The 17819-nt window shown below is 50.4% G+C and overlaps 1 protein-coding gene across 2 annotated transcripts in view; it reads left to right on the top strand.

The window, feature by feature from the left end:
• MPPED1 (metallophosphoesterase domain containing 1) overlaps positions 1–17493 on the top strand; it is a 104290-nt gene extending 86797 nt beyond the window's left edge. For both annotated transcript variants that reach the window (XM_043968763.1, XM_043968764.1), the window contains 3 exons: positions 9403–9518; positions 16367–16480; positions 17105–17493. In XM_043968763.1, the coding sequence (XP_043824698.1) occupies positions 9403–9518; positions 16367–16480; positions 17105–17223 (349 nt within the window). In that variant the 3' untranslated portion in view covers positions 17224–17493. The remainder of the gene's footprint in view (positions 1–9402; positions 9519–16366; positions 16481–17104) is intronic.
• Positions 17494–17819: the final 326 nt, after the last annotated feature.

The following is a 17819-nucleotide window of genomic DNA, read 5'->3' as shown; positions in this document are numbered from 1 at the left end:
AGGGACAACCCCCTCCCAACTGTGGGGTCCCTGTGGCTTGCCAGTAGAAGAAAGCCGTGGTCATTAAGAATGGACTTGGGGAATCTCTCTCTTCTCTGTGAGTACATACACAAGTTCATGTCGGAGGAGGAGATGGAGAGGCGGCCTCATGTGCTGACTGAGTGACTCAGTTTCCCCAGGCAGAAAGTCATATCAGTAGGGGCAGAGTAAATCCAGGCCTGGAAAGGTGACAGAGAGGGAGAAGGGATGAGTCTGCACTTCCAGTGACAGCCCTTAGAGAGGAGCCCGGACCACCAAGAGGTCCTGCAGGCAGAATGGGTCAGAGGCAGGATTGAACCCACATCTTTGTGCCTCTGAGGCCAACTCTGTCCACTCCCCCCATGTTCCCTCTCATGGATGTATGTACATGTGTATGGCGTGTGTATTTGTGTACAGTTGTATGTATGTGTGTGGTGTGTGCATTTGTGTACAATTGTATGTATGTGTGTGGTGTATTTGTGTACAGTTGTATGTATGTGTGTGGCATGTGTATTTGTGTACAGATATATGTACTTGTGTGGCGTGTGTATTTGTGTACAGAAACACACATGCATGCCAATGCTCTTCCGGGGTTCTTAAAGCCATACCAAGTCCTACCAGGCTGGTGGGGTGCCCACCTGGACCCCAGAAATGGACAAGGGGATCCATCTTTCCAAGGAGATATCCAGCTCAGTGCAGAATGCTTAGCCCCAAATGTTTGGTGGCAGGCAGAGGGGTGTTTGGGCCACAGTCACTTATAAAGTTATGGACCCTGAACTAAGAAGTGTTCAAGGTGGGATCTGAGCCCAAGCCCTTTGATTACAGAACCCAGGCTCTTTACCCTGTGCCGTACAAACTATATCCCAAAGCTCGGGGAAGCCACCTTCCTCAGCTGGGACAGCAAGAAAGGGGCCAACTTGTAAAGGAGCCCTTGGCTAACAGGTTCTAGACCTTGGCGGTCAACTAGTCTGCCCTCCTTATTTCACAGAGGAAGAAACTGAGGTCCAGAGAGGGACTTGCTCCAGGTGATAGTGTCTCTATCAGGGATCTTTGGATTATGGAGACAGCATGAGACGGTGGACAGAAATGCTAGACCTGGTATCAAGAGACCTCAATCCAAACTCCAACCCTGTGGCCCCCTGCAAATTGGCTAAGCTTGCTGAGCCTCACTTTCCACATCTGGAAAATGGGAGTAATTGCAGCACCTACTTCTTAAGGTTGTCAGTGGCTTCCAATGAGATAATGTATGTAAAGTGCTTTGCATACCCTAAATATAAGCAATTAAAATTATTGTTGGAAATTCATATGAAGCCTTAAATGGATATAGAAATGTAAAATGGAAGTTAGGGTCGGGATGCATTTCTGTGTTTATCTCTATTTGGAATATGTATACAGTATGCATATCTAGGTAATTTCTCTCAGTCTTTATCACCCTCTCCTCTATTTGTCTATTGTATCTCTTCCTTTCCCTGTTTTTCTGACTGGTAGATCAGAAATTCCAGCTTCCAGGGAAATCAAGTCTCCCCACTTGTAGGAAGTCGAGGTCTGGGGGTTCAAGAGCTTAATTAGACTGTGCTTGAAGGTTCCCCTCCACTGGTGGCAAAGCTGTTAAGGGGTTAACCTCAACGAGATTACATTGTATTCAGTGTTCTGTTAAAGTTTGAATTAATTTTTCCCATGGGTTTTTTCACATTCTAATTTTCGACTAAATGAGACATCTGTTTCAGAAAAGGAGAATTTGCCGGGGTTGCCATAGCAACTATCATTCTGGAAGAAAATTATTTCAATGGTTACTTCAGAACAGAACGCTGGGAATTCAGTCCGTAAAGCTGCGTCTGTCCGACTGTCCGACCACCCCTGGTTCAAAGCCACAGCAGGGCCTGGGGGTGGGGGGCAGCCTCAGGGCTCCCAGCTTCAGACAACTTCTCCATCCCAGACTGGTGCATCTTTCTGAGGACCATCCACATTTAACCAATGCTTTTTCTCCACTGCCAATAAAAGCCTAGAATTCAGACCCCACCTCTTCACAGGGTCCAAGATTTAGGGGCATTTATTAGCGTGTGTGAGAACCGACCCCTGGCACCCTTCACAGTTTACAAAGCACTGTCCCCAGGAGTGCTACAGGTCCCACTGTGCACTTCCATCCCTCAAAGATAAATCTTCTCCCAAGTCCTGTCCTATTCTAAGCCCCAGACGGGTTGTATAAGGGGGGATCAATTTTACAGATGGAGAAACTGAGGCTCAGAGATGGGAAGTCACTTACTTTCAGTCACATAGCTAGTAAATGGACTAAAAGGATGCCACAAAAATCACGGGGTCCGAGCCAAAAGGGCTCCAGAGGCCATTTTTTGTTTCCTCCTTTAAAAAAAATGAGAGGTTTGAAGTAGATGACCCCCAATGTTCTATCCCCCACGATCCAGCCCAGCCCTTTCATTTCCACAGGAGGAGTCAAAAGCTCAATCACACAAATAATAAGGGACAGAATCCGGTTGTGAACCCAGATCCCCTCCCATCCCAATTCCACCACGCTTTCTAAGAAACTACAGTCTCCCTTGGCCAAAGCTTAAGTGTTCTAACTCCCAGGCCTTGGGTTCCTTCTATTCCCTCACACTATGTAGTTTAACCTGCTTCTACTGCTAGAAGATGATTTCAAGATCATTTCCCCACCCAGGACCCAGTCTTTGCAGGAGTACAGTGGTTCCATGGACACTGGAACGTGGAGGTGGCCGACCCTAGAGATGAGGGAGGTATAACTCAGCCCCTAAGGCTGTCACTGGCATCCCGGGGCAGAGCGGTCTGAGCAAAGCACCCCCCACCCCAGGGAGCCCTGCTTTTCCAGGTTGCTGGCTAGATTAGGCACATCAGAACCCAGGGATTGTTTTCAAGCTGCCAGAGCAATTTCTTTATTTTTTTTCCTTTCTATGTGAAATTTTGATGGCTGTTTTGTAATGATAATCTCACAGGAGGGGAGTTGAGGATTGACGAAATCCCCCTGCACTCCTGAAAATGGCTAGATTTCTGGGAAGAACAAGCCTCTCACTCTCTCCTCCCTTTTCTCTTTCTCACTCCCCTTCTCCATGCTCTTTGGCTTGAAGCTGGTGGCACCAGCACAGGCACCGAATTCTTCCCGGGATCCAGGTATTCCTTGGGAATGCCTTGTGCTTTGGGGCTGTTCAAGGATGGATAGTAATGGGAGGCAGTGAAGGGCTCAGCCCTTGCTTGCGTTGGTGTCTGACCCTCTGGGCTCCTCCTTCCTCTGGCCCTCCACTGCTTCAGGGGGCTGGATGAGCAGGAAATTGGGACTGGGAAGGGGGAGGAGAAACATGGGGAGGGAGGGAGGAGGGGAGGCTGTTCAGCTCATTAAAAGATCAAGATAAAAAAATTAAAAAGAAATTTTTTTCTTTTTCTTTTTTTAGTGAGGCAGTTGGGATTAAGTGACTTGCCCAGGGTCACACAGCTAGTAAGTGTTAAGTGTCTGAGGCTGGATTTGAACTCAGGTCCTCCTGACTCTAGGGCCAGTATCTATCCACTGAGCCACCTAGCTGGCCCTAAGAAAATTTTTTTAAAAGAGCAAGATATTTGGAGCAAGGGGATTTGGATTCAGGTGCCACAAAACTCCAGATCTTCCTGGCTTTCTAAATGGAAACAAATCATCTGCATGGTACCCTAGAAAAACCTCTGTCCCTTGAGGGAGAAAAGCTGGGGAAATCCCACCTCCGATAATTCAGATCCGTGTGACCTTGAGCAAGTCATTTCAGCAACTGACCTCAGTTTACTCATCTATGAAATGAAGAAGTTAGACTAGATGAAGGCTGAAATCTCTTCTAATAAGACATCTATGACTTTTTCTGGGCCTCAGTTTACTCATCTGTGAAATGAAGGTGTTGGATCCTTCCCAGTCCTGACATTCTATGTTCTAAGGTCCCTCCCAGCTCTTCCAGCCTTCTATCCCTGGTGCTATTGATCCCAAGTCCCAGATTGGCCACTTCCCAAGGGAAAACCCTGTTCTACCATGCCAGGCTCCTCGTTAACCCTGGGCAAGGGTAAGGCTTCTCTAAACATTAACATTCCCTGAGTCCCAGAAGCCTCCTCAATGCACTCAGTTCATTGACTAAAGAAATTGTCTGAAATATTTTCAGTTTCTCTTTAAAAGAGGAAGAAAAACTCCTTCCATTCTCTCTTCACAGAGAATCTCAAAAATAACTGATTTCCATGCTGATGATGCCCTTTCCGGGCTTGTAAATATTTGATTAGATTTCTGAAATGCGAATCCTGCTTTCAAGAAGGCTTCGAATGTGTAGTTAGGTGCCTTTCTCCCCTCTCTGAGGGTTAGTGGGAAGCACTGGCTGCCAGGAACAAGGGGAGACAACCTCTAGCTCAAATAGCCTTTTATTGGCTATGCCAGGCTTTCCTGACTACAGCCTAGGCAGGGAGGGTTGGAGGGGCAAACTGAGGGCTGAGGGAGCTGGTCCTCCAACCCAGGTTTTCCTTGTGCCATCCCTTGGCTACATCTGGTCACATACCTGACCAGCTAATGGATTATCACACCCCAGGATAGCAGAACTGTAGGAATGGGAGGAACCTTCAAAGTGGTCAAGGCAACCTCCGCCTGACCAGGTAGACTTTCTTGGGACTGTCAAAAGAGGTACCACACAAGTTTATGGACCCTGTGACTTGATGGCTAATGGAGCAGGGGGACCTAAACACATAATCTAATTCAGCCCCTCTGAGCCCACCAGATGCTCTTCTGACTGCTCCTATGATGCACGAACCCCCAAAAGCCCCTGCCATAGACCTCAACCACAATGCAGGAGTGCCGGCCTAAGGGTACTAGAGTTTCCTTCCTCTGGACTCCAAATTCCTTCTGTGTCTCTGTGGTCAGCATAATTTACTGTGATGAATCAGCAAATTGCAGAGTTGGTAGGGAGGTTATGTCACCCAAGCCCTCCCCAAAGCGCAACTCCCCTCTTCGACATCCCCCACAAGGGCTTAGCCAGTGGCTGCTATAGAGTTTTCTAGTGACAGGGAGCTCACCACTCCAAGAAGCAGCCCGATCCACCTTTGGACAGCTCCAGACATTAGAAAGTTCTTCCTTATATCAGTCTGAAATCTGCTTCTGGGAAACATCTCCCTTTCTAGGCACTTGTACCTTTCCAGAGTGGTCGAAGGTTTGCAAAGCCCTTGGCATCCATTATAATTCTCACCACAACCTTTTTTTTGTGGGACAATGGGGGTTAAGTGACTTGCCCAGGGTCATACAGCTAGTCAAGTGTCTGAGGCCGGATTTGAACTCAGGTCCTCCTGAATCCAGGGCCAGCGCTCTATCCACTGCGCCACCTCTCGGCCCCCATCACCACAACCTTTTGAGGAAGATAAAAAAATGCACCTGTCCCCATTTTGCAGATGAAGAAACAAAGGTTCCTGTGGTGGTGGTGGTGGTGGTGGTGGTGGTGGTGAGGATGATGGTGGTAGTTTACATTTCTGAAGGTGTTATGATTTTCTAAAGCACTTTACACACATCCTCCATTTCAGCCTTCTCACAATTTGGTGAGAGTGACTCTGCAAGTATTAATATCCCCAACAGACAAATGAGGGAAATGGAGGCAGTTGTTTGCCCAGGATTATACAGCTACTTAGTGCCAGAGATAGGATATGAACTCAGCCTTCCTGACTTTAGTCCAGCACACTTCCCATCCCACCGGGCTACCATTCCTCTTCTATGTGTCTGCATTTCCGGTCATGGGTACCACTAGGTATTCTTTCCTCCAGGCTCATTTTCTTAAATAGCCTTAATCTGCCTTTGAAGTAGCCATCATTCCTCCAGGGAGATGTTGTATGTCCTCCCTTTGCCAGGCCAGTCCCGTCCTCAGAGAGGTAGGCATCTACCCTTAGAAGGAGCTCCACTCTACACCAAGGAAGGGCCAGGAGAGGACCAATGCTCACAACCTTCCTTAATTACCCACAGTCAGACTCCACATTTTTGGCCTTGGTCCACTTCTTGCCCAGCCTGCCCCACTCCCCAGTCTGACCACTTAGCCACCATTACAAAGTTCCTTATCTAAGAACAGCCAGATGGTAAGTGTCAAAAGCATGACATTCTCTGGTCAGACTCATCTTGGGCTGCTTCCATGACTACTGGCTGGAGAACCTTCTTCTCAGACCTCAAGCCCAGGGAGCTCTTTTGCATCAAGATGCCTGGGTAAAAGTGACTGCTGACCCCGCCTCATCCAGGGAAGCAGTGATGTAGAAGAAAGGGCAGCCCTAGAATTAGGGCACCGGGCTTTACACCCCTGCTTTTCCTTCTTCCCCACCCTCCTTCCCTCTTCTGCTGCTTCTCCAATCTTGAGTATGATACTACAACGTGGAGGAAAGGTCTCTGGCCCCGTGGTCTAGTCCCATCTCTACCACGAGAACTCACCACAAGGCCATGGGAAAGTCGCTGGCTGGTCTTTGGACCAAAGCATTGTGACCAGATTCAGGGATCGGGGTGGACCAGATGAGGTCCAGGACCCCTCTCAGATGCCAGGAGATGTCCCTCATCTTTTCTTCAGTGCCTTCCACTGCCTCACATTCTATGACTTCACAAAGTCCACCCTTTGAAAGGACAGGATTAGAAAGGGGAAAATGGGATGATATTTCATCGTACTCTCCAGGTTCAGTGTGTAAATCAGACTTGAGTGTTCTCAGGGGAGACATTCCTGAACCAGAGAGTGGTTGAGTTCCAATTGCCCAATGCCTCTGATGAGGACCCCATTGAACAATCTTCCAGCGGGCCACAAGGAACCAGGAAAAACTCCACTTACTGACAGAGCATGTGATGCCCTGAGGCTGGAGGAAGGGTTCTTTCCCAATGGGCATTAGCCCCCATTTACAGTGCCTTCTGTTTGCCAAGGGGTGGGCCCATAAAAAGACTTAGAAATAATTCTAGGATCATAGATATTGAGTTGGAACCACTTTGGTGGTTATGTTCTGCTCTTTTGTTTTAAAGAGAAAGAACTGAGGCACAGAGAGGCCACGGGGCTAGGATCTGAGGGGACATTCCAGCCCAGGCCCCCCAGGTCCCCCAGACTCCAAGTCCAGTGCTCGACCCATCGCACCTTGCTGCCTCCCATCATCCTAACAGTCCACATTCATCAGACACTTGGTGATTGGAAAGTGCTTTTCTTGTAACAGCCCTTTGAGGACGAAAGAACATGGGTCATTATTCCCATTTCATGGATGAGGAGATAGAGGCTCAGAGAGGCTTGGAGCCACACAGCCATTGATCATCATTGTGTTCATTACAACGGAATGCAATCCAATCCAATCCAACATGATGTAATGTAATATCTGGCTCCGGCATGTAGCCAGACATGGAATCAAAGTCATGTGACCCCAAGTCCAGGGTGCATTCTTCTATCCCGTGTTGCCCACACACTGTTATTGGTGGGGGTCCACCCTCCCTCTGCAGACGCACATTGTAACATCCAATGTCTCCTGGCTTCCTCAAAACCTAGCTCACCATCCCCTCTCCCGGAAGCCTTGCCAAACACTCGGCAGTAAACAAATGGCTCCTACTTGATGGCGGCAGATATCCACGCTCTCTTTCTCTAGTTCTCCGTCTGCCTGCCTCTCTCTCCTCTCCACATCTCTCTGTGTTGTTCTCTCCCTCCTTCTCTCTCTCTCTCTCTCTCTCTCTCTCTCTCTCTCTCTCTCTCTCTCTCTCTCTCTCTCTCTTTCTCTTTCCCCTCTTCTTTCTTTCTTCTTTCTTTCTGTCTCTATCTCTGTCTCTCTGATTCCTTCTGTCTCTCTCCCTCTCTGTCTCTGTCTCTCTGTCTGTCTCTCTCCCTGCCCCTTAATAAGAGTGGGGCCTCAGAACATTGTGTCTAGATCAGGAGTCTGTGACATTGAGCCTAGGGATCAGGTACTAGGGATGCTGTGGGGCCACAAAGAAAAGGGGGAGAAAGAAGTATTCAGAGGGTTCTAGGTGCCTGTACTTCTGCGGAGTAGTGAGGAATGGCAAGAGGGAACATCATGGCTGATGCTGATCCATTTGGGGGTCCAGAGACTGCTTTGGGTTGGTGATTGAGGGGGCACGGAAGCTTTCACCCTTGCCCTTCTAGTCTCAAAAGTTTTGCTTGGTGCTCGGCATGTAGGAGACACTTAATCATCAAACTTACTGTGTGCTGGGCATTGCACTAGACCCTGGGGATGCAAAGATAAGCATGACCCAGCCTTTGCCCTCAAAGGCCTTCCATTCTAATGGGGAGACACAACATGGACATACAAGTGCACACAAAATAGGGACAAAGGAACTCCCAGGGAATGTGTTGCTGGGCACCAGCAATAACAACCCTATATCCATCCAGTTAGATTGAAGTGGCTCCACTGAGACATGCAGGCTGTGAGCTGATGGTGGGGCTGGTGAGAGCTGGGCAGAGTGGTGCTCTGGAGGGTCACAGGGGATCGAGCTGGAGGAGTCAGCTCAGTGAGTGTGATCTCAGCGGATGTGTAACCAAGGAGAGAGCTGGTGTTTGTCAGGGCCAGCACGACTCTGGTGAACCCTGGCTGTGCTGGGAGCCAAGGAGAAAGTCTGCATTTGGGGATAATGACTGATGATGATGATAACTGCTAGGGAAATGTTAGGAAGATCAAACGCGATAGCATGCCTGAAGCATTTGGCCAACTTTCTGGCACCGTGCACAGGGACCTTTTAAGGCCTGGATCCATAATGTTGCTGTGATGGTCTGCCGTAAATTGGCATGCACTCCTCTGAATCCTAGAGAGCTATCTACAACAGTAAGAGGTCAAGAGACAGGATGGGGTCAGGGCTGGGACACAAAGACAGCTCAGGAGGCAGCTCTCAATGGAGACAAACAGATGAGAGAGACGAGAGAGAGAGAGAGAGAGAGAGAGAGAGAGAGAGAGAGAGAGAGAGAGAGAGAGACCAGAGAGAGAGAACAAAGAACAGAGAGGGGAGGGAGAGAGAGAGATTTGAATTTTTATATTTATATATAATATACTGCATATGTATATATACATGCATATATAAATATAAGAGGAGGATATATATATATATATATATTCTCTATCCTCCTCTTTCAAAAGCTAACTGGTTTCTGCTTTTCATAAATATGAACTCTGCTGTCTGGAAGATTTTCCCTTGTGATGAATAAAGATGTGTGTGCACACCTGTGCAGACTTGTGCATGTGTACAAGCGTGTTTACCTGAATACACTGGCATGTGTGTGGCATGCCCCTGTGCACACCTCTGCTTCCAGACTCCAATGATGTTGTGAGACCAGGCTCCAACAAGAGCCTCTGGGCGCCGGGTTGTTGTTTTCAATGGATTCTCCAGCAGTTCCATCAGCTCCAGCACTAATCCTTCTCCTCCTCTCTCTGTAGGCAACCCTGGTTCTACGGCTGGGGCTTCAATCTTCCTCGAGGCCAAGCTCTCTTAGAGAAATGGAACCTGATCCCAGAAGGAATAGACATTCTGATAACACACGGACCACCCCTGGGTAAGGATCAGCCAGCTTCACCACGGAGGCCGTGAAGGACACACTGGCTCATCTGAAGGGGATGGGAAGCAGGGAGGGCACCTAAGGCACTTGGGGAGGTAAGGGAAGACTTGTCAAATCATAGAATATTAGAGCTAAGAGAGGGGTTTACACTATGGAATGGAATGTCAGGACTGGGGTGGGGGAGGGGTTAGAATATGAGATGTTTGACCTGGAAAGTGGCTTAGAACACAGAACATAAGAATGGCAGGAAAGAACCTTAGAACATGGAATGTCAGTCCTGAAAGGTGGCTTAGAACACAGAACATAAGAATGAGAAAGGACCTTAGAACATGGAATGTCAGACCTGGAAGGTGGCTTAGAACACAGAACATAAGCATGGGAAATGACTTTAGAACATGGAATGTCAGTCCTGGAAGGTAGCTTAGAACACAGAACATAAGAATGAGAAATGACCTTAGAACATGGAATGTCAATCCCGGAAGATGGCTTAGAACACAGAACGTTAAGAATGGGAAGCCTGGACATGAGCAACCTGCCCATGTTGGATCCCTGTCCTAGATGCATCCAATGTGTGTGTGTATTTTTAACAGGTCTCTTGGGTCGTGCCATGAGTTTGCACCTCACAGTCACCCTGCTGGTTAGAGGGGACTCCAGCCCCTGTGGGGAATTGACTCTGAGTTTGCATGTGTTTGTTTGATTTTTTTTAAACCGAAAGGTGATAAATGCTACATTAGGGGATTTCTTTGCTGCCCCCACACGAAAATCTGTCTGTTTTCCTCTTCTTGAGTCCCTCCCTCTTCCCTTGTGAACATCCACCCTTCGTTTTCCTTACCCTCCTCCTTCCTTGAAGAAAGCAGCCAGACAGAGATCCGGACTGCAAGTCAGGAGCCTCAAAACCAGTTCTGGCTAAGTCACTAGCTCTCTGTGTGTCCCTGGACAAGTTACTTGCCCTCTCTGGGTGTTGTTTCTTTATGTGTAAAACGAGGGGACTGAATTTGGATCATCTCCAAGGTCCCCTCCAGATTCCGTGATTCTCTTTCACCTCCCTTGCCTTGCCTCTCTGGCCACAGGTGAGTCTTGTCTTTCCATACCTGCACCTCTCCTTATTGCCCAATACCCCTCCACCCTCCACCCTAACCCTCTGCTGGGCAAACTTTAAGAAGAATTCCTCCCTCCCCCCAGGTGCCTCCAAAGAAGGGGGGCCTTTGTAGGTGGAGCCAGTGACTAGGAGGAAGGCTCTCCTGGGCTCTCCTGACCCCAGTCCTCCCCTTTCATTTGGGCCTGGACAGACCGAACCCCGCGGGGTGAGGAGGAATACTTCCTTGCAGACACCATGGCAAGGCAGCCAGCACTGCTTTCTAATGGATCTGCATCTAGATTCCCTCTCTAGTCTGTCCCCATTCAGTCAGTGGCCAAAGCGCAGCTTTGACCACATCCCTGCCCTGCTCAGTAACTACTGGGGATCCCTATGGTCTCAGATCAAGTAATATTTTATCTTAATCTCATCTTCATATGGGAATAATTAATATTACACATAGAAAACTAAGGAATAAGTAAATATGCACCTGCTAAGACTACAGTCACAAATAGTCTGTGCTGATAGAGAAATGTAATCCAAAAGGTTGGGGCCTTATTGGCCCAGAGGAGGAAACTGAGGCCCAGGGCGAGGGGGGGGTGTCTCCTGCCTGAAGTCATGAAGCGTCAGTGGCAGAGCTGGTTGTGACTACCGCCAGAGCAGGAGAACAGTCCAGTGTGTCCTCACCCCACCACACCCTCAGCGGGTGCCCTCAGCCCATCTCCTCCCAACACTCCCTTTTCTGGCCTCTCTGTGTCCCCTGAGCTGTGAGCCAGCTCCCCCTTCAGCTGCTCCTCCTCTGGCCTCAAGGAGCCCCCCACCCAGGGATCCAGTGACATCCTGGGCCCACATCCCTGAGAGTCCTGCCCTGCCGAGCCACCTTAGTGACAGCATGGGCCAGGCCTGAGCCTGCCTTTTCTCTACCAGCTCAGGATGTGAGGGGAGTTACCACCAAATTTACTCCATCTCTATTAAGTGACTTAAATTTGATTAGGAAGGAGGCCTGACTCTGCCTGCAGTTCAGAAAGGTTTATGTTCCTTAGCTATCCCTGACCCTCCTTCCCTCTCCCTCTCTCCTTCCTTCTCTGTCTGTCTGTGTCTGTTTCTGTCTCTCTCTCTCTCACATACATACACATACACATACACATACACATACACATACACATACACATACACATACACATACACATACACATACACATACGCATACACATACACATACACATACACATACACACTTTTTAAAAAAGTTCTCTTGATGTTTTGTTTGTTTTTTCTCACTAGAGACCCCCTCCCCCAAAACCCTTTGGTGGAATTCTCTTTAAGGACAATGAAAAGCCATCCCCAGAAGGACTGTGTCTGACAGTGTATGTGGCATTCCACGCCCCTAGGCTCCCACCTCTCTACTGAGAGGACAAAAGCCTGCCACACACTTTCAGGGCAGCTCCTTCTCTCCCTCACAATCTCTCTCTCTCTCAGTATCACAATCTCTCATTTTCAGTCTCTCCCCGACTATGATCATCGCCATCTCTGTCCCTCTGGGTCTCTCCTCCCCACACGTTTCCACGTCTCCCTCACCTCTTGGGCCACCTCTAGCTCAGTCAGCTGTGACAAAGAGCCCCCTCTCCTCCCCCACCATGTGTGTACCCAGGGCCATCAGTTACTCCTAGGCTGGGCAGCTGTGTGTGTAGAATCAGACGGCAACATATGGGCAGGCCTTGGGATGCTGATAAAGCACAGAGACCAAAGTGTGTGTCACGTAAATAGGAGCCGAGCAGGGGAGCTGTGACTGTTGGTTTGGAAAAATTCACAAGGGAAAGTATCCCCCTTTGGTGGGTGTCAGGGCTGTGAGGCCCAATGGCAAAACCATTGGGTTAGCCCCAATGGACCCTCAGGGCTGGGGGGGACCACAGTGGTGACGGGGCCTGATCTGCACCTGGACAAGAGCCCCCAGGTGACCAAACACCACCAGTGGCCATCCAGGCAAGGCCTGGAGACCCATGAGGAAGGCCAGAGGAAAGGACATGCTGAGAGACGTGAGATCTGAGTTTGAATCTTGACTCTGCAGTACTGGTGTGACCTGGGGCAAAGCACTTCAGCTTTATGGACTTTAGTTTTCTCCTTTGTGAAATAAGTGGGTTAGGGTTCTACCCATTGCTCATAGTTCTATCCTATGGGCCCTCCCAGCTCTGCTATCCCCTGTTCTAAGGCCCTTCCAGCTCTGACATTCCTTGTTCTAAGAGACTTCCAAGTCTGACATTCCCTGTTCTAAGGACCCTCCCAGCTCTGACATTCCCTGTTCTAAGTTCTCCCCCCGCTCTGACATCCCCTGTTCTAAGTTCCCTCCCAGCTCTTGAATGGGAGAAAGGTAGCACTGCTCTAGCTGTCAGCCTATTAACCAGTCTGTGAGGAACACAGAGAGTGCTGGTTAGTTAAGTCTTTTTCTCTCAGCTCTTCTTGCTAGAAATCTCTCTGACATCTGATTCCACTCTCCTCTCTGAAGAAAAGGACACATCCTATAATGGCAGGTTTTCTTATCCCCATTTTGCTGGTGAGGAAATGGAGACTCAGACAAGTTAAGTGATTCATTCAGGGTTAATCATATATGGGAGACATAACCAAGGTGAGGTGATGGAGCTATGCCCAGGGTGCCAGCATTTAGAAGGTGCTGGCAGCTCTTATCCTTCTTCTGAGTGGAGCCCTAATGAATTCCCAGGCATTTGGTCTGGAACTATACCCAGGATTTCTTTGGTAGAGTGAACTCCCAATGAGGAAAATACCACCACTAATATAGTAATAATATAGACTGGCACCTGTTTTGCAACTTATGGGCTCAGAGGGTCTTCTCCTCACTTCAATCCATCCTCATTCTGGATGCCAAAGTGATTTTTTCCCTAAAGATCGGTCCATCCATGTCACCTTGTTCTGGTGGTGGTAGATGTCACCTCCCTCCTCAGTAAATCGCTGTGGCTCCCTATTACCTTCAGGATCAAAGCTAAGGTCCTCTGTGGCATTGAAAGCTCTGGATGACCTGGCCCCTCCTTACTTTTCCAGTCCCCTCCAGGCGCTCTAGTATCTCTCTCCAGAGCCCACCTCTGGCCCTCTGCTCTGGGGGTGCCTCACAACCCCCTCCCACCCTCCCTCTCCTGGCTTTTCTTGAGACTCAGCTCAAATCTCACCATCCACGAGAAGCTGGTTCTGGCCATCCCAGCTGCGTGTGCTCTCCCCCATTATGATCTCCCCTCTTTTCTCTTCCCATTAGACTGTGAGCTCCTTGCGGGCAGGGATTGGTGTTGTCTTCCCTTGCATGCCAAATACTTAGCCCAGTACCTGGCACATTGTTGCCAGTCATTCACTCATGTCTGACTCTTGGGGACCTTGTGGACTTGTCGATGGGGTTTTCTTGGCACAGATACTGGATGGGGTTTGCCTTTTCCTTCTGCAGCTCATTTACATATGGGAACCTGAGGCAAACAGGGTGAAGTGACTAGCCCAGGGTCACACAGCTAGGAAGTCTGAGGCCGTATTTGAACTCGGGTCTTCCCCACTCCAGGCCCAGGGTTCTATCCATTGCACCACCCAGCAGGCCCATAGCAAGTGTTTAATAAATGCTTGTTTTGTTTTTTTTTCTCAGACTGACTACTAAGGTGACTTGCCTCATTTTGTTTCCTCATCTGTAAAAAGAGGAGATTGTAACAAAGGGGCTTCTGAGGTCCTGTCTAGCTCTCTCTCTCTAGAATCTTATTGTACCCTCGGCAAGTCACCGAACATCTCTGAGCCTCAGTTTCCCCATCTGTAAAATCATGGGATTGACCTCCAGGTCTCCTGAGCTCCTCCCAGGCTCAGGGTCCTGGGGCAGGTTCTCTGCCTCCCCCAATGTCGAGGGAGCACAGCTCCCACATTCCAGCTCAGTACCTCTTGCTAAGCAAGTTTTGGCTCTTTGCCAATGTGAGCTGCACGGCTGTTTTAAAGCCTGGGAGTATTTTTTTCCGGTGGGCGAGCTTTGGGGGAACAGATGCTGCCCAGGAACGGGAGCAGTTGGTCTTTCAAGTGAATTCCTGACTCACCCTCTCCCATCGTTTGTCATTAAGAGCTGGGCTGAAACCAACTCTGGAGCAGAGAGATAAGAAGAATGCCAGGTGACATTTACAGAGCACATGGTGGTTTCCAAAGCACTTCACAGGTAGCAGTGCCCCCGGCAGGCAGGGCCTCTCTCGGATACACTGACTCCAAAAGGAGCCAACAAGGCTGGACTGGAGCCCTGAGTCTGCCTCCTTTGTCACTACAATGGCTTTCTGCAAGACTCCTGCCCTGGCCCAAATCTCAGCTTCCTCCTCCAAAGGATGGGGGGGGGGCAGTGACCCCAGCCAGTGCCTGAAGAAGCCTGGCTGCAAACCTTCCAGTCGAGCCATCCTGGCCTCTGATGGCGAGCTCCTACGGGGAGCTCACTACCTTCCAAGGCAGACCCTTACACTTGGATGGGTCTAATTGTCTGGAGCCTTTCCTTATCTAGAGCCCCAAGGGGCCTCTTTGAAACCTCCTCATTGCTCCAGTTGGTTCTCTGAGGTCAGGCAGGACAAGGTGGGGCCACTCCCCTGTCAGATACTTGGGGACCACCATCACTGGCCCCTCCCTGTTCCACTCGGCTGTGGTGGGGAAGGTGCTTTGGAGGCATCCGGTGGCTGGAGGGAGGCCCCTGGGCTTCCTTGTAGCTCAGTTTCCCACCTGTTGGAGACCGGGCAGACCCTTAGAGCATGAAATGACCATGGGGTACAATGGAAAGAGCCAGAGGACCTGGGTTCCAATCCTGCTTCCGGTGTTTCTTGTTTATGTGACCCTATGCTGGGCGCTGAACCTCTGGCCCTCCCTCAAATGAAAGAAGGTGCTCTGGATGATGTCTAAGATCCTGCCATCTCTGCCTGTTTCCTTCTGTGTGAAATAAGGGACTTGGATTCAATGGTTTCTAAGGTCCCTTCCGAATCTAGCCTCAGTTTCCTCACCTGTAAAGTGAGCGAGTTGGGCTTGATGGCTCCGGTGTTCCCTTCCAGCCCTGGATCCAGAACCGCCGGCCCCTCTCAGGCCCCTTCTGGCCCTAAGCCGATGGTCCCATGTTCTGCCGAGTGCTTCCAGTTCAAGATCTCTGCCCTTTCTGATTCTGGGACTTTGGGGAGGTGGCCAAGGGTTCAGAGAAGGATCTGCAGCAAAGAGGTCAGGCATTGTTGTGAGATGAGAGTGGGGAGGGAAGGTGGGGCCAGAGCACCGAGAGCTTTGAATGCCAGCCCAAGGAGTTGTGACTTTGTCCTGTAAGCAGAAGAGAACCATGGGAGGTTGTTTGGGAGCAGGGGAATGTGTGGTCTGAGCTGGGCATTAGGGAGGTGGTTCTGGGAGCCTGTGGAGGAAGATGGGGGAGAGAGGGGCTGGAGGGGAGAGAAGAGGACAGAGCCAAGACTTCCCCATGCTCCCAAGCAGTCTTGGGGGCTGGCACGGGATTTAAGGCAGCCAGAATCACTCCTCAGACGGTAACAATAGCTAGTACTTTCACAGTGCTACAAGGTGCTCATAACAACCCTGGGGTGGAGGTGCTCTTACTAGTGCCATTTTACAGAGACAGACAGAGGTGAGGTGACTTGCCCAGGGTCTCACAACGAGTAAGTATCTGAGGCTGGATTCGAACTCACGTCTCCCCGACTCCGAGTCCTTCGTTCTACAGCCTGGCAGCAAGTCTAACATCTAACGTGCTTCCTCCTTCAAGTGTCCTTTCCTCCCCCAGGTTTTCTAGACTGGGTCCCCAAGAAGATGCAGAGGGTGGGGTGTGTCGAGCTGCTGAACACGGTGCAGAGACGAATACAGCCCCGGCTCCACGTCTTTGGACACATTCACGAAGGTCAGTGGCCGCCGAGGACGGAGGGGTCAGCGCCGGCTCCCTGGGCTGGAAGAAGGCGGGGTGGGCCAGCGAGAACCCTGGGCTTGGAGAACAGCTCCAGAGGTCTGGGGTCGAGTCCCAGCTCTGACTCCAGCTTCTTGTGGGACCTTGGTCAATTCACTTCTCTTTGGACCTCAGTTTTTTCCTCTGCAAAATGGGCATAATAAGCCTTGCCCTGCCTGCCTCCCTGACGAAATCTTTAAAGGGTTACAGAAATGTGAGTGGTGGGCGGTCAGTAATACCCGTGGGACCCGGAACAAGTCCCTTGCCCTCTCTGGGCCTTGGATTTCTCCTCTGTGGAACGAGGGGCCCTTACAGCCTGGGATCGCCGTCCCTCGCGGCTCCCACCTGATGCCTGCGAGTCACACATAACCCCGTGGGTCTTGTTGTTACTGCCATTTACAAATGAGGAAACCGAGACGGCGGAGGGTTAAGTGACTGGCCCAGGGTCACACAGCCAGTGCGTGTGTGAGGCAGAATTTGAACCCCGGGGGGTCTTTCCCACGCCCCTACCCGTGGCCCGGACCTTCCTTGGGTCTTCCATCCTCCGTCTGAAGAGCGCTAACGTGCTTCTCTCTGCCCTAGGGTACGGAGTCATGGCCGACGGCACGACCACATACGTGAACGCATCAGTGTGCACTGTGAACTACCAGCCCGTCAACCCTCCCATAGTCATCGATTTGCCCACCCCCCGAAACTCCTGATCGTGCCAGGGCCCGTCCCCTCCCCCGCCCCCATTAGCAGCTGTCTATGCCTGGCTAAAGGCCGCACACCCTGGCTCTCCCCGCGAGCGCGGCCGCTTCATCTCTTGTCCTTCCCGCCATCAAAACGTCTTGGGGAGGGGACTCGGACCCCAGGGGAGCCAAGCGCCCCCGGGGCCGGGCCCGAGGCAGCAGGAAGACTGAGGGGCTCTGGGCCATTTCTCTGCGTGTATATTCTGTTATTTAAGCTGTTAAAGGACGCCGCCTCGTGAAGTCACGCACTGTTTCCCTGTCTCGTTTTTAACACTCATCGGCCTCCATCCACACACAATTCCAGGCACCTCTGGGGCGCCCTGCCAGAGGATACTAGACTAGGGCGTCACCGTCCTTCGACCACGGCCACTCCGGGAAGCTCCTTGCCCCCTGCCCCTTGGAGGCGACAGTCTGGGGGTGGGGGCATAGATGACTCTACTCCGTGACATTGTAGGAAAACATGCATTAGAAAGGGGTGGCATGGGAGGGAGATCTGATGGGGGGAAGGCTTCCTGGGAAGGTTCTAAGCCAGATGCTCTGGGGGGCTAAGCACTGAGGTTGTAGTC

This window comes from Dromiciops gliroides, chromosome 5, assembly GCF_019393635.1.
Source record: "Dromiciops gliroides isolate mDroGli1 chromosome 5, mDroGli1.pri, whole genome shotgun sequence".
NCBI classification, from domain to species: domain Eukaryota; kingdom Metazoa; phylum Chordata; class Mammalia; order Microbiotheria; family Microbiotheriidae; genus Dromiciops; species Dromiciops gliroides.
This window is presented reverse-complemented; position numbering and strand designations above follow the sequence as displayed.